Here is a 27085-nt window from a genome sequence, read left to right as displayed (position 1 = left end):
TCATGATCTTAAGGTCCTGGAATGGAGCCCTGTGTCCGTCTCTCTGCTCAGTGGGGAGCCTGACACTCCCCCTGCTTGTGCTCTCTCTCACTCTGTAGAATAAATAAAATCTTTAAAAACACAAAAAAGAAAATTCATAGAGTAAAAAAAGCCCAGCAGTGAAATATCCGACCCTTGCTGCCTGTCATCTATCTAGTTCCTTTCCGACAGGTGACTGATCAGCATTGTTATTATAAACAGTGATTTTATGGATACGAACACTGACATGCACAATTTCCTATTTTAACTCAGATGTTTACGTGTAAATAGTATATATATTGTCTTTCCTATGCTTGGCTGGCTCAGTCGGTAGAGCATGTGATTCTTGATCTCAGGGTCCTAAGTTTGTGCCTCACGTTGGGGGTGGAGATTACATTAAAAATATATTTAAAAATACATAGAGTTTCCTCTTTTTCTAATTAAAAATATATTTAAAAATACATAGAGTTTCCTCTTTTTCTAATTGTAGTAAAATGTACATAATGTAAAATTTACCATTTTAAGCTCAGGTATACAGCCCAGTGGCATGAAGTATATCTGCATTATTGTGTAGATATTAGCACTGTTCTTCTCCAAGACTTTTTTATCATCCCAGAGTAAATCTTCATACTTTTTTGTAGCTTCCTTATATTCCATTGTATGGGTGTACCATAATTTATAGAATCAGCCTGTATTGATAAATATATAGATTGTTCCAGGCTTTTTGCTATTACAAACAATGCTACAGTGACTAATCATGCACACACACATACTTTATTTTGCATGTATTCCCTGAGGATATCTATAGGATAAACTTCCCAAGGCATTACCAGGTCAAAGCGCATTTCTCATTTTGATATAAATTTCTAGTTGCCTTCTTTTTTTTTTTTTTCTAGTTGCCTTCTATTGGAACTGTATGCCTTTCCTTCCACACTGTGGACAACATAGTATGTTATCAGTATAATACAGTAATCAGTAATATACAGAGTATATTATCAGGTCATTATCAAATGATCTTTGCCAGTCTGGGTGGAAAATGGTATCTTAGTGTAGTTTTTATTTTATTTTATTTTTTAAATTTTATTTATTTATTCATGAGAGACACACAGAGCAAGGCAGACATATAGGCCGAGAGAGAAGCAGGCTCCATGCAGGGCGCCCGATGTGGGACTTGATCACAGGTCTCCAGGATCACACCCTGAGCCAAAGGCAGATGCTCAATGGCTGAGCCACCCAGGTGTCCCTGTAGTTTTTATTTTATATTTCTTGTATATTGAAAGAAGTTAAGCATTCTTCCCAAATATGTGTGCCATTTGTATTTCTTTTTCTGTGAATTATTTCCATATCCTTTCTCAAATTCTCTACTAGGTTGATTGGTCTTTTTTTAATAGGAATGGTATTTTAAGAAGTCAACATGGAAATTTTCAAACTTACACAAAAATTGAATGCTATAAAAAAAAAAAAATTGAATGCTATAATGAGCCCTCATGTGCTCATCTTCCAGTTTCAGTAACTTAACAGCATCCATACCGCCACTCCCTCTATCCCCCAACCCCGGTTTATTATTTTATTTTATTTTATTTTATTTTATTTTATTTTTTTTATTTTTATTTTATTTTATTTCATTTTTATTATTTTTTTAATAAATAAATTTATTTATTTGTTCATGAGAGCCACAGAGAGAGAGAGAGGCAGAGACAGAGGCAGAGGGAGAAGCAGGCTCCATGCAGGGAGCCTGACATGGGACTCGATCCTGGGACCCTGAGATCACGCCTTGAGCCGAAGGCAGACAGACACTCAACCGCTGAGCCACCCAGGCGTCCCATCCCCAGTTATTTTAAAGAAAATTCCAGATACAGCATTTTGTATGTAAATGTCTCTATATCTGTATATTTCTCTAAGAGATAATGATGCCTTGTTTAAAGGAGTGGGGGCAATACAATTATCACACCTAAAACTGAACAAAAGGAAATGGGAGATTTTCTTTTTTTCCTGTTTCTCTTTTTTTAAGATTTTATTTATTTATTCACGAGAGCTGCAGAGAGAGATCCCGGGACTCGGGACTCTGGGTTCTCGCCCTGGGCCGAAGGCACGCACTCAACTGCTGAGCCACTCAGGCGTCCCTTTTTCCTGAGTGTTTCTAAACAGGGTTGGGAGGCAGTTCTGCTTCAGTGCCCTGCTCACAGCTGATAGACCCCAAGCGGTTGTTTCTGGCCACACTGAAGCAACCTAGTCCCCTGGGTCTTGCAGACACCTGCGATGTGGTTTTGTCATGAAGGGGCTGTCCCTTCATCTTTGCTCTTAGATTTAGCCAACATGCATGAGAGCCTCTGTGATGCCAGGTAAAAGCCTTGTATGTTTTATTAATTCATTTGCACCTGGCAAAAGCTTAAAAAACAGTATAATTATCTCCTTTACTTCATAGTTGAGGATACTGTAGCTCAGAGAGGTAAAGTGACTTGCATAAAATCTCAGGGATTTCAGCCCAACTCCCGTTTGCAGGCCCACTCCCGTTTCACTGCATCACAGCTGCCTTGATGAGTTGCTACAAATCCCACCCTTAGCCCACTCTCTGCAGCTTCTTCCTTACACACCTGTACTTCTCTCTTTCCTCTAGGTGTGTTCCGGGGAGGTCATGATATCTTGGTGCGCTCCAGACTGCTGCTTTTGGACACAGTAACAATGCAGGTGACAGCCAGAAGTTCAGAGGAGCTGCCAGTAGACATCATCTTGGCATCTGTGGGCTAAGGGGCCAGACTGCATGGACCCTGCTCCTACCCTTTTCCCCTCAACACTACGCAGAAGTCATGCCTTCATCCTGAATTCCAATGGAAACTCCTTCCCAAGCCTCTGCATTCAAAAACAACTAGGAATCACTGGGGAAAAAAAAAAATTTTTTTTCCCTGCAGGACTGCTAGGGGATAACTTTTTTTTTCCTTTTTTTAAATAGGGGATGATTTTAGCTTGTCCTAGAACCTGTTGCCCTTCTTGTCAGGGTAGGACATCGCAAATGAATAAAATGCTCGCACCTCCTCTTGAATTTATCCCCAAGAAAACCATCTTATCCATATAAATAAATCAGCATGTATTTATTGAATGGCTGCTACTCTGCAGACTCATGCTTAAGGGCTCCACTTTCCCCTTCCCCCCTTCTGAGCCCCATCCCAGGAACACCTGACCTATCCCCTTTACACACACAGCCTTTTGGCTGCTGTACTTGAGGTCAGACGACTTCCACTCCTCTCCATTCAAGCCCCAGGAACAGGAGCAGTGCAGGTTTGTGGAGAGGATGACAGCAGGCACTGAGGTTGCACCTGTTCTTGCAGTCCTGACCATTGCTCCCTCTCTAGGTTATGAACGGGGCCCTCAGAGGGTTTGGATGGATGATTTGGGTGTTCCCTAACATGCGCCCTGGGGTTTGTCTGCTCCCAATCAGCCCAATTCTGTGAACACACAGAGGGGAAGAACAGCCCCCTCTCTAAGGAGAGCACTCTGTTGGCTGAAGACCAGAAAGCCTTGGTTTATGTCCCAAGGGAGCAGGCTCAGAGGCCACCTCAACTTCTGTTAAACTCAAGCCATGTAGCTTTGCTAATTTCATGCCCGAAATACACCTGCAAGGCCTGTTTTTAAAAAATCTAGGTCTCACCCTTAAAAATTCAGTTTTAGGGTTAGGAAGGGAAGGTCCTGGAAAATCGCATTCTGGTGCCCACTGAAGTATGAGAGTGAAGTATGAAGTTTTCCTGATGGTTTCTCAATTTTTGCCTCAAAACTGAGGCAGTTAGCCTCACTGCGACGTAAAGGGAAGGTTTCCTGTTCTCACCACGAGGATGCGGTGCACTACTTCTGGCTCCCTCTGTGCAGGCGGGCACCTCACGCTCCCTGGGACGCACCGGAGGTCTCCGCCCGCCCATTGCTGCGGCCCGGCCGGGGAAGCGGGGCTTAACCTCGCAGGGGGCCGGGCCAAGATGGAGGGAGCCGGCAGCCTCCAAAGCCAGCCGTAGCCTCCTCCTGGGGTACTTTAAGAAGATTCAGATTCCTGCGCGGGCGCGGGACGCTGCGGGATCCGGCGGCCCCTCGGGGGCGGGGCCGACCGCGCTGGGGGCGGGGCTGGCGCCGGATCGCCGGGCGGCATTGTACTGAGAGCCTGCGGCCGGAGAGCGTTGCCTGCGGTCGGGCGGAGGTGGACGTGAGGCGGCCGAGGTAAGGCGGTCGGGCAAGCCGGCCGAGGTGGACGTGGAGCGAGCTGAGGGGACTGGAGGTGAGGCGGGCGGGCCGCGGAGGACGAGAGCGGAGGGGAGGGGAGGGGAGGCGGGCGGGCCGCGGAGGACGGGAGGGGAGGCGAGGCGAGGCGGGGCGAGGCGAGGCGAGGCGGGGCGAGGCGAGGCGAGGCGGGGCGAGGCGGGGCGAGGCGGGGCGAGGCGGGGCGGGCAGGCCGCGGAGGACGGGAGGCGAGCCGGTGAGGAGCAGGTGGAGTTTGCGCCGGAAGGCGGGACCCCGGGCGGCGGCGGCTGCAGTCCCAGAGGTTGGCGGGCGGGAGCCCCCCCGTGCCCTGTCTCGGCGGCGGAGCCCGGAGGGGAGAGTCGGCAGGGAGGAGGGGAGGAGTGGGGCCGGGACGCCGAGGCCGGAAAGGGTCCCTCGGAGCCGGGGCGTGCGGCTCCTGCCCTGACCGCAGACCGGCCTGCGGCGTCTCCGGGCGCGCCGCCTCCCCGCCGTGCGTCCGGGCCTGGCGAGGCTGTGCCGGGCCGCGGGGGCCCGCGGGGGATCGGGGCGGTGACCGTCCCCGCTGTGCTCCGGTCTGCAGGCCGCGCCGGGCCGCGCGCGAGCATGTGCGGGCGCACCTCCTGCCACCTGCCTAAGGACGTGCTGGCCCGAGCGTGTGCCTACCGGGACCGGCAGGGCCGGCAGCGGCTCCCCGAGTGGAAGGACCCCGACAAGTACTGCCCGTCGTACAACAAGAGCCCGCAGTCCAGCAGCCCAGTGCTCCTGTCACGACTGCACCTGGAGAAGGTAACCGCCGCTGTGTGCCCGCCCGCTTCCGGCCCGGCGGGGCTTGGTGTGGCGAGCGCTCCGCCTCGGCTCGCGGGGTCTGATCTCCACCCCCCCACCCCCCGCGACCCACGCCCGCCTCCTTGAGCACCACCCCCGCCCCGGTGCAAAGGAGAAGTGTCCTCGGTATTTGCTCATCTTAGAAGATGGCGCCGTGTTCCTCAGGCTCAGTTGAGGGCTAGTCGTAATGCGTGCAAAGGGATTAGAACCCCCCTATTTGAATACGTTTTTTAAGACCACATCTTCGAAACCTTACTGATTATCAGTCTTTTGAGTATTTAAAAAAAAAAAAAAAAAAAAAGACTTTCATGCCCCTTACCGACCCAGCTGACCCAGAATCTCTAGGCTAGAGCAGGATTAAGATGAGCTAATCTGAAACACCTCTGGTGATTTTTTTTTCTGCTTATGTTTTCAGTCGTTTTGTCTTTTACTGAAGCTAAGAACCGATGTGGATGGTGGATGGTTTGGGTATCTGAGGTTTAATTGCACTCATTGTTTCTATAGTATTTACCTCTGTAGTGTTGGCATGCCCAATAATTCAAAATCCTGTTTTGGTTCTTTATCTCCTGAATGTGTGTGTGGGTGTATGTGTATGCAGGTGGGCACCAGTGCGGTAAATAAAATGCTTAATTCCAGAAATCAATGGTTTCTCCATGCCTTAAGCATTTTATTTTACTTAAGATTTTATTTATTTTAAAGAGACAACAGGAACAGAGGGGCAGAGGGAGAGGGGTTAGGGAGATGGAGAGAGAGAGAGAGAGAGAATCCCGTGCAAACTCCACACAGGGCACAGAGTTGGTCCCCAGGTTCCATTCCAGAACCCTGAGATCAAGACCTCAACAGAAACCAAGAGTCAGATCCTCAACTGGCTCCACTACCCAGGGGCCCCTCCATGTCTTAAGCATTTTAAGTGGCATTTATAGGGATAAAAAATCATGATTGTTTCCATCCTGGATTTTTATTCTCTTTGATCCATAATGCTTAAATCACTTTATAAAGTCAGTTATACCTATGCTACTTGTCAGAATTCTTGTGATAGTCAAGATTCATTTCTATATTATTTGGAATAAGCATACCAAATAACATTGATCTTTTTGGTTGAATGAAGCCATATATATGAAATAGTTTATTCTTGAGCTATTTTTATTGGGTGCAATCCTTCCCTATTGAAACTAAAAAAACTTTTTTTTTAATGAGACAAATCAAAATTAAATATCATGGGGAGGGGCACCTGGGTGGCCCAGTGGTTGAGCTTCTGCCCTCAGCTCATGTCGTGATCTTGGGATCAAGTCGGGGAGCCTGCTTTTCCCTCTGCTTATGTCTGCCTCTTTCTGTGTCTCTCAGGAATAAATAAATAAAGTATTTTAAAAATATAAAAAATAAATATCATGGGGAATCTTAACTGGGAAAGGAAAGAATAAAACATGTTTTAAAGGAAGGCCTAGGGATCCTTGGGTGGCTCAGCGGTTTAACACCTGCCTTTGGCCCAGGGCGTGATCCTGGAGTCCTGGGATCGAGTCCCACATCAGGCTCCCTGCATGGAGCCTACTTCTCCCTCTGCCTGTGTCTCTGCCTCTCTGTCTGTGTCTCTCATGAATAAATAAAATCTTTTAAAAAATAAAAATAAAGGAAGGCCTAATTTGAAGTGAAGACAGATTAAATGTATGTGCCTTTTTTGACCTTGCTTCTCTCTATATCACGTCTGTAGAATTATAGAATGCACGTTAGCTAGAAGAAAAAATTGTTTAACAGATATAAAGATAGAAACGTAGGGAGATTGTGACTTATCTTAGGTTACCCAGTAAGTGAGGGGACAGAGCTGGGACTGAGGTCCAGACCACTTTCTCCACTCCAGTGGATGCTTCTAGAGCTAGAAATGGAGAAGGTAGAGCCCCTAGTAAACATAACCCCCTCTCTTTTCCATCAGTGTTATGAATTTACTGATGCAGTGTTTTTTGACTCCACATCTCTAATAAATTTTAAGATTGCTGGAGTTCCCTAATTTTGTTAAATATATGAGATTCCATTTGTCTGAAACCTATAAATTATAAAACAAAATTAGAATCATTTCAGGTCTTCGTTAATCCATATCATCAGTGGCCAGCACATGTGTATAGATTGCAACATTTGCGTTTAAAACCACTGGTTTGCAAATTACTTCCTCTTTCATTTATTTACCCCAGCTCTACACAAGTCCAAAAGGGTAGAGGAAAAGATGACTAATATTGAGCAATATTTTCAATATTGTGGCTTCTCAGCTACTTTCTATTTATTGTTCCCAGTAGGGGGAAGCCTCATGTTTAGGTTTGGCTTATAACTGTCCAGTGAACACACTAACATTAAAGCTGAACAGTGGGATTTTAAGATACGATTTATCAACCTTGGCATTATTGACATTTTGGATGGGATGCTGTCCTGTGCATTGCAGAATGTTTAGCAGCATTCCTGGCCTTCACCCACCAGATGCCTCCTTTCTCCCCACTAGATCTTGATTGTGGGGACGGGTTGTCAAAATTGCATGTTAAGGGGTGCATAGGTGGCTCAGTTGGTTAACCATCTGCCTTTGGCTCCAGTCATGATCCTGGGGTCCTGGAATCGAGCCCCACGTCAGGCTCTCTGCTCAGTGAGGAGCCTGCAACTGCCTCTTCTTCAGCTCGTGCTCTCTCTCTCTCTCTCTCTCTCAAATAAATAAACAAAATCTTAAAAAAAATAAATAAATAAAAGGGCATGTTGAGAACTTCAAATTTAGAGTATTATTGTCTTGTAAATTCCTGATGAGAGATCATTTAGATCACTATTGTATAATGTTAAATCATTTATCCTCTGGGTAGGGGGCTCTTCTGCTTCACACGTTTGATTCTCAAAGGATTCACAAAAGCGGTTTTTCTTGGTTTGGGGGTTTGTTTTTTTGAGATTGATTTATTTCGTAGAGCACACGCAAGTGCCCACAAGTGCAGGGAAGGGCAGAGGGAGAAGCATCTGCCATCCTCTCAGGTCATGATCCCAGAGTCTGCTTCATTATGTTAAAGTCTCTGCCCTAGGAGGAACACAGGCTTCATTAACGTAACATCAGATACATTATAGGCATGTTTTCAAAGTACATCTGTGCAACCTTATGCCCACTTTTACATGCAATGACAAAGCTCCACTTTCTGAAAATTCATCCTAACCCTAAATAAAAGAAACCTGCTCACTACCACCCCATCTCCACTTACTTCCATATTATTTGCTACAAATAGTTTCCTTTAAAAAAAAAAAAAAAGATTTTATTTATTTATTCATGACAGAGAGGCAGAGACACAAGCAGAGGGAGAACCAGGCTCCGTGCGGGGAGCCTGATAGGGGACTCGATCTCGGATCTCCAGGATCACACCCCCGGCCGAAAGCGGCATCAAACCTCTGAGCCACCCGGGCTGCCCTATTAAAGTGTTTTTAAACAGAAATACATACAGAACAGGTTATATATTGATCAATTGATAAAAATATTGTCTCCATACACAAGTGGGAACCTAACCTTATATTTCCCCTAAGAGTAGCAGTTCAGTATTCCCTAATAAAATGTTTCCAGTGACTTTGTAGAACCTAACTGCCATGAATAATGAAAATGGAGTGTGTGTATGTGTGTGAGAGAGAGAAGAGGATTATCTGATACAGGCAAGATTTCATTCATTCATTGATTGATGAGAGACACACAGAGAGAGAGAGAGGCAGAGACATAAGAGGGAGAAGCAAGCTCCCTATAGGGAGGGAGCCGGATGCAGAACCCAATCCCAGGCCACAGAGATCACAGATGCTCAACCACTGAGCCACCCAGGTGCCCCCAGGGAAGATTTTAGAAGAAACAGGACAGGATCTTACCAGGAGCACAGTGGAGGGATTAGCTTTGAACAAAAGGGAAGCCCGTTGGAGACCGTACCATTGCTGATGATTCTTTTCTTAGATTGCATCCACCTGGGTGGCTCAGCAGTTAAGCACCTGTCTTAGGCCCGGGGCATGATCCTGGAGTTGTGATCCTGGAGTCCTAGGATCAAGTCCCACATCAGGCTTCCCGCATGGAGCCTGCTTCTCCCTCTGCCTTTGTCTCTGCCTCTCTTTCTTTGTGTGTCTCATGAATAAATAAAATCTTAAAAAAAAAAAAAAAAAGATTGATTTATCAATCTGAGAGAGAGAATCTCAAGCAGACTCCCCCCTGAGCACCAAGCCCTATGCTGGGCTCAATCTCACAACCCTGAGATCATGACCTGAGCCAAAATCAAAAGTTGGACACTTAACCAACTGAGCCACCCAGGCACCCTGATGTACTTTCTAAGAAACTTTTATCCTCATGGCTTTAACAATCACCTTTGCATAGAAAAATTTTACTGTTTATTTTTAATTCTAACCTTAGAAAAATATTGAACTATAATTTGTGTATTTCATGTCATGCATTTAAATGATCCTGCAAGGTAGGTATTGTTCACTTTACTTTTATTATAAGTTGACTTTTACTTTTACTTTTCAATAAGGACATTTGAAGGTCCAGGGAGTTGAGACTAGTCCAATCTCATAAGTAGCAGAGACAAGATTTTTGAACAAGGATCTTCTTGCAAAGGCCTTATTCTTTGCTCTATACCAGCAGTTGGCAAACTGGTCCTCAGATCAAATCTAGCCCATTGCCTGTTTTTGTAAATAAAGTTTTATTAGAGCACAGATATGCTCCTTCATTCTTTGCTTTCATCATACCAATGGTAGTAGAGTTGAGTTGCTTGAGTCATTGCAACAGAAACTATGGATTCACAAAGCCAAAAATATTTACTATCTGCCTTTCACAGAGAAAGCTTGCTGACCCATTCTTTGTACCATGCTGCCTCTTTTTTTTTTTTTTTTTTTTTAAATTTTTATTTATTTATGATAGTCACACACAGAGAGAGAGAGAGGCAGAGACATAGGCAGAGGGAGAAGCAGGCTCCATGCACCGGGAGCCCGACGTGGGATTCGATCCTGGGTCTCCAGGATCGCGCCCTGGGCCAAAGGCAGGCGCCAAACCGCTGCGCCACCCAGGGATCCCTCATGCTGCCTCTTTCCTAAGTTTGTTTGTGTAAGATTTTATTTATTTATTCACGAGAGACAGAGAGGCAGTCTCCATGCAGAGCCCCCAGGTGTCCCTCTCCTAACTTTTAGATTTTTTAAAAAATTTATTTATGATAGTCACACACACAGAGAGAGAGAGAGAGAGAGAGAGAGAGGCAGAGACACAGGCAGAGGGAGAAGCAGGCTCCATGCACCGGGAGCCCGACGTGGGATTCGATCCCGGGTCTCCAGGATCACGCCCTAGGCCAAAGGCAGGTGCTAAACCGCTGCGCCACCCAGGGATCCCCCTCTCCTAAGTTTTAATTCCATATTTCTAAATGTTTCTTGGACATAATAAACACCTGTACTTGGATTTTATTCAACTGACTTTAAAGGACCTTTTGTTACGTTTGTTCACCAGTGAGGGATGAGGACAGGGCATTACAGATATGGTTTGTCTCTTCCCTGACGTCTGAGTCTCAGCTGAGAAGGCCTGGCATTTGAGGCTAGAATCATCTAGAGCAGGAATCCGAAAACTAGGGCCCTCTGACTATTATGTAAATAAAATATTATGCAACACAACAACATCCATTCATTTATCCGTTGTCTATGGCTGTTTTGTCCCTGTAACAATAGTTATATTATAATTGCAACAGGGCCTCCAAGATCTTCAATACTTAATATCTGGCCTTTACAGAAAAATTTGCTAACCTCTGATCTAGAAGCATTTTCACTCATTTATCTGGCAGTTGACATTGGTTCTCAATTGAGGCTGTTGACCAGAACATTTACATGTGGCCTCTCCATGCAGTGTTGCGCACTCTGTGGCAACACGATCAGGGTCCTGAGGGTAAGAGGATGAGGAAAATAAAAAAATGTAAAGAGATGGGGACAGGAGGGACACGGTGTCCAAGCAGTGTCAACTTTATTCAAGCTTCTTACGGTATTATATAGCACAAGCAGAACAAAGATAAAGGAATACCTACATGCATGACAGACCCTACTGACACAGGAGGGTCCTAGTTAATAGATAAACATGCTATTCTAGGTACATAGCTTTCAAAAGGACAATAGATATGATTAACAGACCAGTAAGAATAGCACAGACCCCTATTTAACTTTACCATCAGGCTAGAACACATTATATCAATTGTATTATGTGGGTGATCACGTATAAGCGAGCTCCGGAAACCATTGCTCAAGCCCTTTCTCAAGCATCAACCAACTATTTACCGTTTGGGCTCTCAGCCTTATGAGTAAATGAGGGACGCAAGTCCGAGCTTGTTTTGGTTTAGTAATTCTAGCTAGTCCATAGGCCGTCCACAATGCAGCCTGGGCTTCCTTGCAGCATGACAGTCTTTAGGGTGGCTGGATTTCTTCTTTGGCAGCTCAGAGCTTCAGAAGCGATGTCTCCATAAGCAAGGAAGAAGTTGACACACATTTTCTGACCTAGTCTTAGAAATCATATAGTGTCACTTGTGCCACATTATGTTGGTTACAAGTGAATCACAGGCCCATCCAGATTCAAGGGGAGGGAACATTCACCTTCACCTGTCAATGAGAGGAGTATCAAAGATTTTGCAACCATCTCTTTAAACTGCTCCAGACTTCCAGTTATTATTTGAAATTCAACACCTGACCTTTCCCCAAATCATGCCCCTCTTCAGACTTTTCTCTTTAGCTCAGTCATCTAGGCTTGAAAATTTAAACAGTCTTGTTTTCTTTTACATTTACATTCACAATTTTATTTTTAGTCTATCTTTTGTTGTTTTTTATTCTACTACCATCATGAGACCCACCGTATTTTTATCCCTAAACCATTATGATAGCACCCAGAATGTGCTCTCTGCTCATGGTGTCTCCCGACCCATAGTGTACACATATAGAATAGTGGGCGGGGGAGGGGGGAAACGCCTGGATGGCTTAGCAATTGGGCATCTATCTACCTTTGGCCCAGGGTGTGATCCCGGGATCTGGGATCAAGTCCCACATCAGGCTCCTTACAGGGAGCCTGCTTCTCCCTCTGTCTCTCTCTGTCTCTCATGAATAAATAAATAAAATCTAAAAAAAAAAAATTGTGTGTGCATGCAAACAGATATTATAATCTATAGGTTTCATCAGATTCTCAAGGGGCCAATTACCCCCCAAAAAAGTTAAACAAGGATGTGTTGGAGGCCCCTAAGTGTACCCTCACGTTTGAAGATTCGTTAGGAAGGATTCAGCATACAAGGCATATTATGGCTAAGGTTTATTACAGTGAAAAAATACATAATAGAATCAGTAAGGGAAAAACACCAGTAGGAATCTGGGAAAAAAAAATCCATGCACAGGCTTCCTTATCTTCCCTCCTTTCTGTGAGAGGATACACCAGGCATGTTGCTTCTCCAGCAGTGAAAAAGTAGTACTGTGCAGTGTTTTTACCTGGAGCAACCCTTTAGAAACTGAAAGCCCAACATTGTTTGTTGTTTTTGCTTTGTTTCATTTTATTTTTAAAGATTTTATTTAGGAGCACCTGGGTGGTTCAGTTAGTTAAGCAACTGACTCTTGATTTCAGCTCAGGTCATGATCTTGGTCCTGGGATCGAGCCCTGCATTGGGCTCCATGCTCGGTGGGGAGTCTGCTTGAGGATTCCCTCTCCCTATGTCCTCCCCACACTTGCACACTTTCTATCTTTCTTTCTGAAATCTTTTTTTTTTTTAAGATTTTTATTTGGGGATGCCTGGGTGCTCAGCAGTTGAGCATCTGCCTTCAGCTTGGCCCGGGTTCGAGTCCCACATCAGGCTTCCTGCATGGAGCCTGCTTTTCTCTCTGCCTGTGTCTCTGCCTGTCTCTTTGTCTCTCATGAATGAATAAATATTTTTTTAATGTTTTTATTATTTTTTTTAATAGGCTCCACACTCAGTGTAATTCTGTACCTCTTGTGAGATCTGATTTAAGAACCACCCCACCACCACCCCTGTCCTTTCTGTCCCTTCCAAGTTGATACTTCTCCATTCCATCTCCTACAGATCACTCTTCATTGAACTCCTTTGCTGCCACTCCCATGTTTTAATATTTTTATGTCTTTGTGGCTTCATATGTTATAGTGCAATCCTTTTGAGGTTAAGCACTCCTTCATTTGCCCCACAGCACCCTGTGTATCCCTAGATCATAGCATTTACCTTATTGTATTATCATTGTCTGTGATATGTAGTTCTTGAGAGCTGGGACCACATACTGCTAGGCCTAGTACTATGACTCTCATAAGAGGCACTAAGTAAACATTTACAGAGACTAAACTTCTTTGGGCACCTGGGTGGCTCAGTGGTTGAGTGTCTGTCTACCTTTGGCTCAGGTCCTGGGATCGAGTTCCTCACAGGGAGCCTGCTTCTCCCTCTGCTTATGTCTCTGCTTCTCTCTGTATGTCTCTTTAAAAAAAAAATTAAACTTCTTTGAAGAGTTTTTTGTGTTTTTTAAGATTTTATTTATTTGAGAGAGAATGAGAATGAGCACGGGGGAGGGTCAGAGAGAGAGGGAGAAACAGATGCCCCACTGAGCAGAGAGCCTGATACAGGGCTCCATCCCAGGCCCCTGGGATCATGACTTGAGCCAAAGACAGAAGCTTAACTGAGCCACCTAGGCGCCCTAGAAACTAAATTTTGTGTCCCACCCTACCCAAGTAGTATGTCTTACATTCTAATAAATGCTGAAGAACTTAAGTTACTCACATTGTGATAAATCATTAAAATTGTTTTCAAATCGAATCTTTTCCTTTTAATAATCTCTGTATTTTTTGTATTTTTATACTAATAGTAATATAATGCATGTGCTACATTTGTTTTTTGGTTTTTTTTAAGATTTATTTATTTATTTATTCATGTTAGACATAGAGAGAGGCAGAGACACAGGCAGAGGGAGAAGCAGGCTCCATGCAGGGAGCCTGACGTGGGACTCGATCCCGGGACTCCAGGATCGCGCCCCAGGCCAAAGGCAGGCACCAAACCACTGAGCCACCCAGGGATCCCCATTACTTTTGTTTTGTTTTGTTTTGTTTTGTTTTTAAAGATTTTATTTATTTGTTCATGAGAGACAGAGAGAGGTGGAGACCCAGGCAGAGGGAGAAGCAGGCTCCTTGTGGGGAGCCCGATGTGGGACTCAATCCTGGAATCTGGGATCACACCCTGAAGTGAAGGCAGACACTCAACCGCTGAGCCATTGGTTTTCTAAATTTCATTATGATCTCCTCACGGATCTTATCTTTTCCCATGGCAGGGTGCAGATTCATCTGAGCGTATCATTGCTCCCATGAGATGGGGATTGGTCCCATCATGGTTCAAAGAGAGTGATCCTTCCAAGCTGCCATTCAACATTACCAACTGTCGTAGTGATACCATGATGGAGAAACGTTCCTTTAAGGTAGGTCACAGGTCTATGGAAAATGCGCATATTCTGTTCTTTCTTCCAACAGAGCTATTAATGCCTTATATACCCAGGAAATAAGATTCTCCTGGAAAGTGTGTTCCCAGTTGCTAATAATGTTGAGTGCTATTATATATATTACTGTGTAAGTCATCCCAAAACTTAATGGTTTGAAACAAAACTATTATTTCTTCTCATCCTCTGTAGGTTGAATGGGTCCAGCTAGACAGTTTCCTCTCCCCCCCCCCCCGCCCCCCCAGGTAGACAGCTTTCATTTGGAGGTTCTCATGCACTTACATTTTTTTTTAAGGTTTTATTTATCCATTTATGACAGAGAAGCAGAGAAGCAGCCTCCCTTGCAGGGAGCCCGATGCGGGACTCAATCCCAGGACCCCGGGATCATGACCTGAGCCTAAGGCAGACACTCAACCACTGAGCTACCCAGGCACCCCTCATGCATTAAAATTAAATGCAGCTGAGGCTGTAGTACATTATTTAATCTTTTCAACAGCTGTGTGAATGGTGACTTTATGCATAGGAAAAGTGAGGGACAGAAATAACTGCCCTAAGGTCCTACATTGGTGGACCTGAGATTTCAACTCAAGCCCATGACATATTCTCTCACTAAAACTGTATTTTGCTCACATTTTCCCTCAGGTTCCTCTTGGAAAAGGAAGACGCTGTGTTGTTTTAGCAGATGGATTCTACGAGTGGCAGCGATGTCAGGTTACTAGTGAAAGACAGCCATACTTCATCTACTTCCCCCAAGCCAAAACAGAAAAGGTATTGTCAATAGTAGCTAATCCAAAGAGGCACACTTTGTTTCTTTCTTCATAGAATTTCTTTTTAAATAACTGCTTTATTGAGGTATAATTCACCATAAAATTCACCTTTTTAAAGTATGCAAGTCAGTGATTTTTTAGTATATTCAGAGTTGTTCAACCATCGCTGCTAATTTTACATTTTCATCACCCCAGATAGAAACCCCATGTCCTTTAACTGTCAGTGTCCATGTCTATTCTCCCCAGCCCTGACAGCCACTAGTCTTTTGATCTCTGTAGATTTGCCTATATTGGACATTTAATATATTTAGACTTCTACAATATATAGTCTTTTGTAGCTGGCTTCTTTTACTGAATATAATTTTTCAGCGTTGATCCATGTCACTACTTCATTGCTCATTTATTGCTCGTCCATTATATGGATAGGCCACATTTTGTTTATTCATTCACCAGTTGATGGATACGTACGTTGTTTCTACTTTTGACTCTTACAGATATTGCTACGTGGACATTCATGTACAAGTTTTCATATGAATATATGTTATAATTTCTCTTGGGTTTATGCCTAGAGGTGGATTTGCTAGGTCACATGGTGATTATATTTAGCATTTTCCTCATAGAACTCCCATTTTAAGACAAAAAATTTAGGCTGTTCACATAACATTTTAAGGAAAAGGTTTTTTAAAGATTTTATTTAAGAGAGAATACAAGTGAGAGAGCACAAGCAGAGGGAGCAGCAGAAGGAGAAAAGGAGAAGCAAACTCCCCACTAAGCAGGGAGCCCAATGTGGGGCTCAATCCCAGGACCCCAAGATCATGACCCAAGCTGAAGGTGGCTGCTTGACCAACTCAGCCACCCAGGCACCCCCATTATAAGGAAATTAAAAACAAATCAGACATGCCAGTATCATGTTTTCATTTTAATCACATTTGTTGCTTTGGTGTTGCTAAAGCCTTTGCATTCTCACCAGTTTGCTTTGTTAAAATTGGGAATTATTGTGGGTGGGAGGATGGGGTAACTGGGCCATGGGCATTTTTGGGGGGGGGGGGCCATGGTGGGCATTAAGGAGGGCACATGATGTGATGAGCACTGGGTGTGGTTTTGTCTTTTTTAAGACTTATTTATTTATTTCATGAAAGAAATACAGAGAAAGAGAGAGACATAAGCAGAGGGAGAAGCAGGCTCCCCGCAGGGAATCCAATGCAGGACTCGATCCCGGACTCCAGCATCATGACCTGAGCGGAAGGCAGGCGTGTTATACGCAACTGGTGAATTACTGAACTCTGCATCTGAAACTAATGATGTACTATATGTTGGCTAATTGAATTTAAATTTTTTAAAAATTGGGAATTATTGGTGGCCTCTGGCTGGCTTAGCCAAGGGAGCATGTGACTCTTGATCTCAGGGTTGTAAGTTCAAGCCCTACTTTAAGTGCAGAGATTACTTAAAAATAAAATCCTTTAGGTGTGCTTGGTGGCTTAGTCACTTGCTCTCAGCTCAGTCTTTTTTTTTTTTTTTTTTAATTTTTATTTATTTATGATAGTCACAGAGAGAGAGAGAGAGAGGCAGAGACACAGGCAGAGGGAGAAGCAGGCTCCATGCACCGGGAACCCGATGTGGGATTCGATCCCGGGTCTCCGGGATCGCGCCCTGGGCCAAAGGCAGGCGCCAAACCGCTGCGCCACCCAGGGATCCCTCAGCTCAGTCTTGATCTGAGACTTGATCGCCAGGATGGAGCCTACTTTAAAAAAAAATAATAATAAAATATTTAAGTAAATAAATAAATTAGCAGTAAGTCAGAATTCTGTGGCTTCTTGAGGGCACCACTCCATAGGATTCTAGAGCTTAGCTTTTCTGTCTTTAGGAATTATATATCTTTTCAGAGTCTTTCCCTCTGGCACTCTTCTTTTTTTTTTTTTTTAATTTTTATTTATTTATGATAGTCACAGAGAGAGAGAGAGAGAGAGGCAGAGACACAGGCAGAGGGAGAAGCAGGCTCCATGCACCGGGAGCCCGACGTGGGATTCGATCCCGGGTCTCCAGGATCGCGCCCTGGGCCAAAGGCAGGCGCCAAACCGCTGCGCCACCCAGGGATCCCCTCTTCTTGAGAGACTGTTAGGCACTTGTGTGGATTAAGTAGGATGGCACTTTCTCAATTCTGTCCAGTTTTTCTTACCTATCAGAATGTATCTGAGGACAGCCCCAGTGGCTTAGTGGTTTAGCGCCGCCTTCAGCCCATTGAACATTGTCTCTGTCTCTCTCTCTCATGAATAAATAAATAAAATCTTTCAAAAAAAGTCTGCAAAGAATAAACTACTTCCTGAATAGTGTAAGAATTTTATAATAGTGCATTCTGAATCCTCCTATCTTTTGGTATATTGTTATACAGTTTACTTTTTCATATGCTATAAACTCACAATACATTGCTACTATTTTGCTTTAAACAATTATTTTATAGTGATAAAAAATAAGTATTACATTTACCTTAATTTTTAGCTATTTCCATGGATCTTTACTTTTTTGGGTAGATCCAAGTTTCTATCTGGTATCATATTCCTTCAGCCTAAAGAACTCCTTTAATACTTCTTGTAGTTCAGGCCTATTGGTAATGAATTCTATTTTTGTTTGTCCAAGAAACTATCTAGTTCATTTTTTTAATCATCATAATTTTCTTTATGAGAAGTAACTTACATATCATAAAATTCACCCTTTTTTTTTTTTAAGATTTTATTTATTTATTCATGAGGGACACAGAGAGAAGGAGAGGCAGAGAGACACAGGCAGAGGGAGAAGCAGGCTCCACAAAGGGAGCCCGATGTGGGACTCGATCCCGGGTCTCCAGGATCAGGCCCTGGGCTGAAGGTGGCGCTAAACCGCTGAGCCACCGGGCTGCCCAAATTCACCCTTTTAAACTGTATAGTGGGGATGCCTGGGTAGCTCAGTGATTGAGCATCTGCTTTTGGTTTTGGTATTTTTTGTGTGTGTGTGGTTGTTTTGTTTTTTAAAATAATGACTAGAATTTTTCCAGTCCTTTTTTTTTTTTAAGGTTTTATTTATTTATTCATGAGAGACACAGAGACAGAGAAGCAGAGACACAGGCAGGGGGAGAAGCAGGCTCCATGCAGGGAGCCGGATGTGGGACTCGATCCCGGGTCTCCTGGATCACGCCCCGGGCCGCAGGTGGCGCTAAACCGCTGCGCCACTGGGGCTGCCCAGTCTTAAAATTTTTGATTGCCAGAGACTGAGATAATTACATCTGGAAATGGATACATTTATTCTTCTAATAAGCCATAAATGTATGAGATTGAGTCGATCTTATCAGGAGCTAAACTGGTTTTGTTGTTACAATTACCTTTATTCGGGCAGCCCCGGTGGTGCAGCGGTTTAGCGCCGCCTGCAGCCCAGGGTGTGATCCTGCAGACCCGGAATCGAGTCCCACGTCAGGCTCTCTGTATGGTGCCTGCTTCTCCCTCTGCCTGTGTTGATGCCTCTCTCTCTCTCTCTTCTCTCTGTCTGTGACTATCATAAAAAAATTTTTTTTTATTTATTTATGATAGTCTCACAGAGAGAGAGAGGCAGAGACACAGGCAGAGGGAGAAGCAGGCTCCATGCACCGGGAGCCCGACGTGGGATTCGATCCCGGGTCTTCCAGGATTGCGCCCTGGGCCAAAGGCAGGCGCCAAACCGCTGCGCCACCCAGGGATCCCCACTACAGGGTTTAAATTTCTCCATGCCATTTTGTGTTCAGGGTAAGAGTAAACTTCCAGAGGGTTTTTCTCAGTAGCCCTGCTTCCTTCAACTATAGTACCTCCCTTTAAGCCTGTGCTTTCGAGAGGATCTCTATGCTCTTGCCCCTTCCCCAGAATTAGGCTTCTGTTGCTGTTCATGTGGTACTTGCTGATCTAAAAGGTGGGAGAGTGTTCTTTCTTGTCTTCATACAGCCTCAGTCTCAACAGATCTGTGACCCTTGGTGTCAGGCTCAGGCTTTCTCGGGAATCCTGCTGCTTCGAGTAGGAGGGATCTTCTACCCTTCCCCAGACTCAGTGGGTCTTACCTGTATCTTACGGGCAACAGGCTGTATTACCTATACCCTGGCCCCTTAAGGCTTTTGCTCCTTAGAGGAGAAGTGATTGGGTGAGGCTTCATGCCTTTCCTTGGTGTAAGAGAGTGAGGCCTCCCTCCTCTAGGCATGGACCAGCAAGAAAGGCTTTCTCTGGTTTCCTGCTCTGCCCCTGTCTTTCTTGTGAGCAGCTGGAGAGGCTCATGGTGAAGAGTTCTGTAAACTGATGTAAACTCCCCTAATGTCTGCAGCTTCCAGGGGTTCTGGACTCTCAGGCTAGCCCATACACTGTTTTTAGCAATTTGTTTTTTTTTTTTTTTTGTTTTTTTTTGTTTTTAGCAATTTGATGATAATTTTACCTGAATGAAGGCCTTGCTTTCCTCCTGTTGTCTCCAGTAAGCCAGTACTTATGTTTCATCTTCCCTTGGAAGCCCCTCTCTTTCCATAAAGTTTATGCCAATTGGTTGCCCAGTGACCTGTTTTCTGATGAGTTTAAGGAGTTATGATTTTTGGGCACCCTAGGTGGCTCAGTTGGTTAAGTGTCCAACTCTTAATAGCAGCTCAGATCTGGATCTTAGGTTCATAGATTCAAGCCCCGTGTTGGGCTCCATATGGGGCTTGAACATAAAAAATAAAAATAAAATAATAAAAGAAGAAAAAAAGTTATGACTTTTATAGATTATCTAGCTTTTTTCTTATTGTTAGAGTAGAGGGGGTACTCTTTCCAGCTTTCTAAGTTCTAGGTCTTGAACTGAATCTTTTTTTTTTTTTTTTAAAGATTTTATTTATTTATTCATGATAGTCACACAGAGAGAGACAGAGAGGCAGAGACACAGGCAGAGGGAGAAGCAGGCTCCATGCACCGGGAGCCCGACGTGGGATTTGATCCCAGGTCTCCAGGATCACGCCCCGGGCCAAAGGCAGGCGCCAAACCGCTGCGCCACCCAGGGATACCTGAACTGAATCTTAAATGTTAGGTAGGAGCTGGCATGATGAGAAATGGCAGGACATTTTGGGCAGAAGAAGTTGCTCTGGCAAGATACAAGGACATGAAATTGTACAAGGGCTTTATTTACAAACAGCTGGGTTTGGCTCAAATTAAAATTGTTATTAAAAGGGCATCTGGGTGGTTCAATCAGTTAAGCATTTGCCTTCAGCTCAGGTCATGATTGGGATTGAGCCCTGTGTCGGGCTCAGTCGGGAATCTGCTTCTCCCTCTCCTGCTGCAGCTCCCCCTGCTTGTGCTCACACTCTCTCTTTTCTCTGTCAAATAAATAAATATATTTTTTTAAAGACCAAAAAAATTGTTAGTAAAAGCTGGAATGATGGGCCAGATCATGGAATGCCTGAATGCCCATTGATGATGTTGGATTGTATTCTGAAAGCATTAAGGAGCCATAAATCCATAGCTTCAGTGGGTACTTGCCATCAAACCTCTTTCTTTTAGCAATAGTGGATCAAGAGGAGCTAGCGCATGGGCTAAAGTACTTCTAAAATGATTGCTATGTTAAGTCTGTGGTAGTGCCCAGCCTGTGTGTAGGAGGGGGTGCTGAGTATCTAATCTGCCCATGTATTTTGTTCCAGTCAGGTAGCATTGGTGCTGTGGACAGTTCTGAGTACTGGGAGAAAGTCTGGGACAACTGGAGGCTGCTGACAATGGCGGGGATCTTTGACTGCTGGGAGTCCCCAGAAGGAGACCTCCTGTATTCCTACACCATCATCACAGTAGATTCCTGCAAGAGCTTGAATGACATTCACCCTAGGTAAGTTACAGTTCTAATACCTAGGTCCAAAAGCATTCAGAAGAGGATTTAGGATTTGTCCTCTGCTTTTAGATAGGTAGCTTTGGATTCAATGTTTCTATGTATGCAGAAATTTAGAGAGTAGCAGTTGCTTTGTGGAGTTTGGCTATAATATGAAAAAAAAGTCCCCACACTATGCCAAACTGTACAGTGAAAACCCAAGAACATATGAGAAAAGTGTGGGTTAAGAGGACAATGCCAAAAATAAAATAAAATTAAATTAAATTAAATTAAATTAAATTAAATTAAATTTAAAAAAAGAGGACAATGCCTAAAAATTCATCAGGAACACATTAAAAAATAATAGGAACCTATTAACAGTTCCACAGTTATCTACATAGATATTACATTAAATATGGCACTTTACCTTAGAAAGTTGCAGAATTTGCTTGTGGAAAATGAGTGTCGGAGAAGTTGTAACTTATGAGCTATTGTGAAGTGGAGGGAAAATTAGGCAAAATGTACGATCTTTGCGGCCGTAAGTCCTGGGGCAAGTTTTTCTGCCTTTGAAATGTTCCTTAGGGGGTGGTGCCTGGGTAGCTAGCTCATTTCAGTTAAGTGTCTGCCTTAGTCTCAGGTCATGATCTCAGAGTTAAAAAAAGAAATGTTGTTCTTCAGGGCATGCATTTATAATAAATACATATTTAATCAAAATTGAACTTTTTAATCCAGTGTATATAGCCCCTTCCTGCAATTAACTTCTGTATTAACTGCTGAAAATTCTTTATTTTTTAAATATTTTATTTATTTATTCATGATAGACATGGGGGGCTGGGCAGAGACACAGGCAGAGGGAGAAGTAGGCTCCATGCTGAGAGCCCAACGCCGGACTCGATCCCAAAACTCCAGGATCACGCCCCAGGCCAAAGGCAGGCGCTAAACCGCTGAGCCACCCAGGGATCCCCCTGAAAATTCTTTAGCAGCATTTTCATCCATGCTAATGTCTTCTCCTGACACTGAAAGTTTTGGAAATTTAATCACTGTTTGAAACCACCAAGCCATCCAGGCCTTTAAGTATAAATAAAACTTATGAGAGCTTACAGGGGTTTTTTTTGTTTTTGTTTTTGTTTTTGTTTTTGTTTTTTTACTGTTTGGCATTCAATCCATATGCTGAAGAATCTCTTCATTTTTTTCTGTTCCTTTAGACCTGATTGATACTGACTTCATGATACTTCTTGAAGTTATTGCAACCATAGACATTCCTTTTACTTTCACAATGTTGTCACTGGTGGATTCCTTTATGTTTGCTGCTAAAGAGATAGCACACGTTCTCTTTTTTCAGGACGCTCTAATAGTTCAAGCTTCTCATCAGTAGTCAAAAAATTTTCTACTTACATGTACTCCTTTGCATGTTTTGAACTACAAAGCTTATTAGGCATATTTGAGATGTTGGATGAAGGGGTTTTTTTTAATATAGGGAGAATATATTCAACAAATGCAAAATAAGAGCAAAACATAACTTTGGAAGATAACATACAGTGAGCTGCAGTAGCTGTCAATATTTGAGGTGTTTCTGTATGTTCCTACAAGGTTCCATTCAACTGGATGCAGCTGTCTGTTCACCTCATGTTTCCCACAGACAAAACTAAAGTAAACAAGAAATTTACATTATGGGATCCCTGGGTGGCGCAGCGGTTTAGCGCCTGCCTTTGGCCCAGGGCGCGATCCTGGAGACCCGGGATCGAATCCCACATCGGGCTCCCTGCATGGAGCCTGCTTCTCCCTCTGCCTATGTCTCTGACTCTCTCTCTCTCTCTCTCTCTGACTATCATAAATAAATAAAAATTAAAAAAAAAAAAGAAATTTACATTATGCTGAAATTGCTCTCTAATACATCAATCACATTGGAACAGACCACATTTTAAAAACAAGCATTAGTAGAATTGACTGTCTGTCACTAACAGGTTTTGCCAGATCCAGGTGCCCTCAGAAGTGATACTTGATGTTTTGCTGAAAAGAATGTAGTGCTGTACATGATAGGATTATCTATTTTAGCCTTGTCCTAAGCATTCTTTGTGAAATTATACTTTCATATGATATAGTGGTTGTATTTCTCACTAATTTACGATAAATTCTGGGATGCCTGGGTGGCTCAGTGGTTGAGCGTCTGCCTTCGGCTCAGGTCGTGATCCCGGGGTCCTAGGATCGAGTCCCACATTGGGCTCCCTGGTGTCTCGCCTCTCTGTCTCTCATGAATAAATAAATAAGATCTTTTAAAAAAATAATAAATTCCCATTGATTTTTTTTAATACAACATTATTTTATACACTGTTAAGAAAAGTTAAGTGCTCCCATTTACTTCCAGTTAAACTATAATACAATGCAGAGATGCCATTCATCAGAAAATGCATCTGGATTTCACAGACTAAATTTTTTTTAAGATTTATTTATTCAGAGAGGGAGCTAGCAAGCAGGGGGAGGGACAGAGGAAGAGAATCTCAAGCTGACTCCCCACTGAGTGCAGAGCCTGACGTGGGTCTCCATCTCACAACCCTGAGATCATGACCTGAGCCAAAATTGAGAGTTGACGTTTAACCAACAGCCACTCAGATCAGATGTCCCAATTCTAAAATATTTTTGAAAGTGAACGTTTGATTTGTTGAAGTTCTAATAATTATTAAAATAGATGTTTATGCATATATCTCCTAAAATCAAGTGTTCCACCAGTGAATGTGTAGCATGCTTTCCCTTGGTCTAGGACATAAAACTGGAAGCTAAACACAGGGTCTTTTCCTAACATTTCCCTGGGTAGATATCAGGAGTCATCTTAGGCAGCATCCTTGCTTTCTGAGGCATAGTTTCTGGTAGTTCACAATTATGTAAATAGCTCTTTCTTACTGTAAATCTAGAGATTATTACTGATAGACAAATTTTCCCTTTAATTTCCCTTTAATTTTAGGCATCTGAGTCATCACAGAATGTTCACCAGTCGGTTAGCTAGTACACTGGAATGCACTGGATCCTGTCATAGCACTATTCACTGTCTTTGCCATAAACTTTGTAAGCTAGCTCCCAAGGGTTGAATGTTGTTCCCTATCAAGTTGTGGTCAGGGAGCACATGGCCTCAGATCAGCACAGGAGGTGTAAAAAGAGGACAAGTTTATCCTTAGGCTGATTTGTGCTGACTCAAGTCTTCCTTCTGTCTCCCTACCCTCTCTCTACCTCCTAACCAATGTCTCTACCTCACTGGCTAGGATGCCTGCCATATTAGATGGAGAGGAAGAAGTCTCTAAATGGCTTAACTTTGGTGAGGTCTCAACTCAGGAAGCTCTGAAGTTAATCCACCCCACAGAGAACATCACCTTCCATCCAGTCTCTTCCGTGGTGAACAACTCCCGAAACAACACTCCTAAATGTCTTGCTCCTGTCAACCTATTGGTCAAAAAGGTAAGGGCCTGTGACTCTGATAGTCCTTTCTGAGCTTTCTGTCTTCTGCCAGGATAGCTTTTTCAGTTAGAATATGGCCTTTCACAATTAGCTTTAATCTAAACCACCCAAGACTCACATTTCTTTATGTATGGTAAGATGGAGCAGAGCACTATTCTCAAATCTGGCTATGACTTAGACTCCTCAGGAGAACTCTTTCAAGATATAAATGTTGGACCTTATCTAGACCTGTTGAGTCAGTATTCAGGGCTGGGCTTGGGCTTCTGTGTCATTAAGCGAATCTGATAAGCCAAATTTGAGGACTCCTAATCTGGAGGGTGATTTTAAGAAAGACAAAAGAGCCCTTGTCGGCAATTGTATCTTTGTCTGCAACTGTGGAATTTTTTTCTGTCTCTTTTCTGTACCTTTGTTTTCCCAGCTACAAGTTGGAGGAGTTCCAATCCTTATACTCCTTCAGGAGGATTTGAGAACATTCCTGCCATGAACTTTAACTTTTCAGAATTGGAAAGAATAGTTATATTCTGAAGGGAAGGTGAACAGGCCAGAGACCTCCAGTGGGAACAAAAGTTCCAGAGCAAAGGTTTGGGAATAGCAGTTGTTTCCAGGTGATACTGAGGGACTTAAGTAGGACATGGCTCTGAGTGTTCCAAGAATAGACATCTTAGAATGCCTGAGAAGTGTTAAGGACAATGATTACAAAATAGCTACTACACCTCATTTTTCTGAAAGTTTCTAAGTTTTCAATACGCAGTGTCATCTTTTTTTCTTTTGTCTCAGTTCTCTGCAAACTCCTGCAATCCTGATCCCTCTATTCCCTAGAGGTCTCTAAAAATGTAATGATACACATTCATTTTGTACTAGATACTGCCCCATTTCTGCCATGGTCTTTACCCCTGAAGAATTCTCAATTCTGGAGAGGTGGCATTTAAATGAATATAAAACCTTCAGTTTAGGGTTGAGGTGCAAGTGTAAGAGCTGGAGGGGGAAGCAGTGCCAGTCGAGGAGAGGCTGGCTGCACAGTGGGGAAACAGGTCAGCCTGTTCAGCCTTAGCTGAATCCTTAATCACGGTGACTGCTTGAAGCCATACATCTCCGGTTTGATATCCCCACACTCAGCCTGGGCACACTGAATATACCCTCTTCCCTGAGAATTCTTCTTTCTCTGCACCTGTTTGGATTGCCCATCAGCTCTTTTCTGACTGGTCCCACACACTTCATCTGAGGCCTGCTGTAAGAGCTACTCCCTACTCCTTGTACCTCTTGGAGTATACTCAGTTGCTCCTCCCTTCTCCCCACTCCTGACCACTGGGCCCAGTCTCGCTCTCAGTAACCTCTTCCAAGGCTGGGTCAGTACCTAATTCCTCTTCTCTAGTCTTCCCTTGCAGTTGGCCTTTTCCCAAAAGCTTAAGCTGGGTGGTTTGAGCATTTTCCTCTTTCTCCTAGGATCTCAAGGCAAGTGGTAGTAGCCAGAAGATGATGAAATGGCTGGCCACAAAGTCACCCAAAAAGGAAGAGTCCAAAACACCCCAAAAGGCAGAGTCAGATGTGCCCCAGTGGTCCAGCCAGTTCCTACAAAAGAGCCCATTCCCCACCAAGAGAGGAAGTGCAGGACTCCTGGAGCGATGGCTGAAGCAGGAGAAGGAAGAGGAGCCTGTAGCCAAGCGGCCTCACAGCCAATATCAGGGACTTTGAGAGACCAAGACTGTGATTTGCTGTACTCAATTTTGTTGCTTATTATGTGTGTGGATTTGCTTTGGGATGAGATAGCAGTATTGCTTTGACAGTTGTGGATTCATGAGTGGATAGCTTTCCTGGCTGCAACTAGGAACCCACAGTGGAGCAGATGGCAGCCTGGGCAGAGGAGGGACCGCCCACCATCAGTAATTCATAGGGGCCTTTATACCTGGTGTGTGGCTGGTGGAGCCTTCTCTCCAAGCTAGACCCCGTGTGGTTCTCAGCTTGACCTGTTACTGCTCACAGAAGGCTGTTTTCTGCTCAGCTTTTGGGTTCTGTCAGCCTTTTGGAATTAAGTTCTTAAAACATTGTATTTTTCTCTGAATAAATTATATTTGATACTGTCTACATTTCAGAAAATGCTGCTGGCAGGGGAAGTTCTGGATCTTACTGTTTTCTCCTGGCATCAGTCCCCAGGAATGGATTTTGTCACAAATATGGAGCCCTGGGGCTTTTTGTGGACAAAACTGCTTTTTTTGGAAACCGCAAAAAGGCTCAGCGTGTGTGTGTGTGTGTGTGTGTGTGTGTGTGTGTGGTGAGGGTGTCTTCGTTGAGGCACTGTTCACTCTTAATACTTGGAAGTTTTGTGAATCCTTTAGCTGAAAACCAAGCTGAGTGGTTGCTAAACACAAAGCTGGGCAGAGAATCGGACACAGAGGTCAAGACCCTGTCCTGACCACAGGGACCATAGGGTCTGGCCGGGAAGCCCCAGGCACAGCCCACTAAGCTCCACCCAGATTCCCAGCCTCTGGGCAGAGCAGACACAGAGGGTGACCCGGGCTGCCAAGGGCGCTGGACACAGCCCCTGT

The 27085-nt window shown here is 43.9% G+C and overlaps 2 protein-coding genes across 5 annotated transcripts in view; both read left to right on the top strand.

Annotated features, from left to right (window-relative positions):
• COPG1 (COPI coat complex subunit gamma 1) overlaps positions 1 to 3115 on the top strand; it is a 28180-nt gene extending 25065 nt beyond the window's left edge. Inside the window, exon 24 of the mRNA XM_038565484.1 lies at positions 2636 to 3115. Within this exon, the coding sequence (XP_038421412.1) occupies positions 2636 to 2766 (131 nt within the window). The 3' untranslated portion in view covers positions 2767 to 3115. The remainder of the gene's footprint in view (positions 1 to 2635) is intronic.
• A 1014-nt stretch (positions 3116 to 4129) lies between these two features.
• Positions 4130 to 26624, top strand: HMCES (5-hydroxymethylcytosine binding, ES cell specific). 4 transcript variants are annotated; one of them, XM_038565487.1, is made up of 7 exons: positions 4130 to 4218; positions 4820 to 5025; positions 14365 to 14508; positions 15169 to 15294; positions 20938 to 21116; positions 24350 to 24542; positions 25986 to 26624. In XM_038565487.1, the coding sequence occupies exons 2-7, from the start codon at positions 4843 to 4845 to the stop codon at positions 26232 to 26234; spliced, it is 1074 nt and encodes a 357-aa protein (XP_038421415.1). In that variant the 5' UTR covers positions 4130 to 4218; positions 4820 to 4842; the 3' UTR covers positions 26235 to 26624. The 4 variants fall into 4 exon arrangements, with proteins under 4 accessions (XP_038421415.1, XP_038421413.1, XP_038421414.1 ...); XM_038565485.1 differs by lacking the exon at positions 4130 to 4218 and adding an exon at positions 4442 to 4540; XM_038565486.1 differs by lacking the exon at positions 4130 to 4218 and adding an exon at positions 4444 to 4485.
• Positions 26625 to 27085: the final 461 nt, after the last annotated feature.

The sequence above is a fragment of the Canis lupus genome, chromosome 20, assembly GCF_011100685.1.
Source record: "Canis lupus familiaris isolate Mischka breed German Shepherd chromosome 20, alternate assembly UU_Cfam_GSD_1.0, whole genome shotgun sequence".
Taxonomy (NCBI): domain Eukaryota; kingdom Metazoa; phylum Chordata; class Mammalia; order Carnivora; family Canidae; genus Canis; species Canis lupus.
Note: the sequence above shows the minus strand (reverse complement) of the source record. Positions and strands in the feature narration are given on the sequence as shown.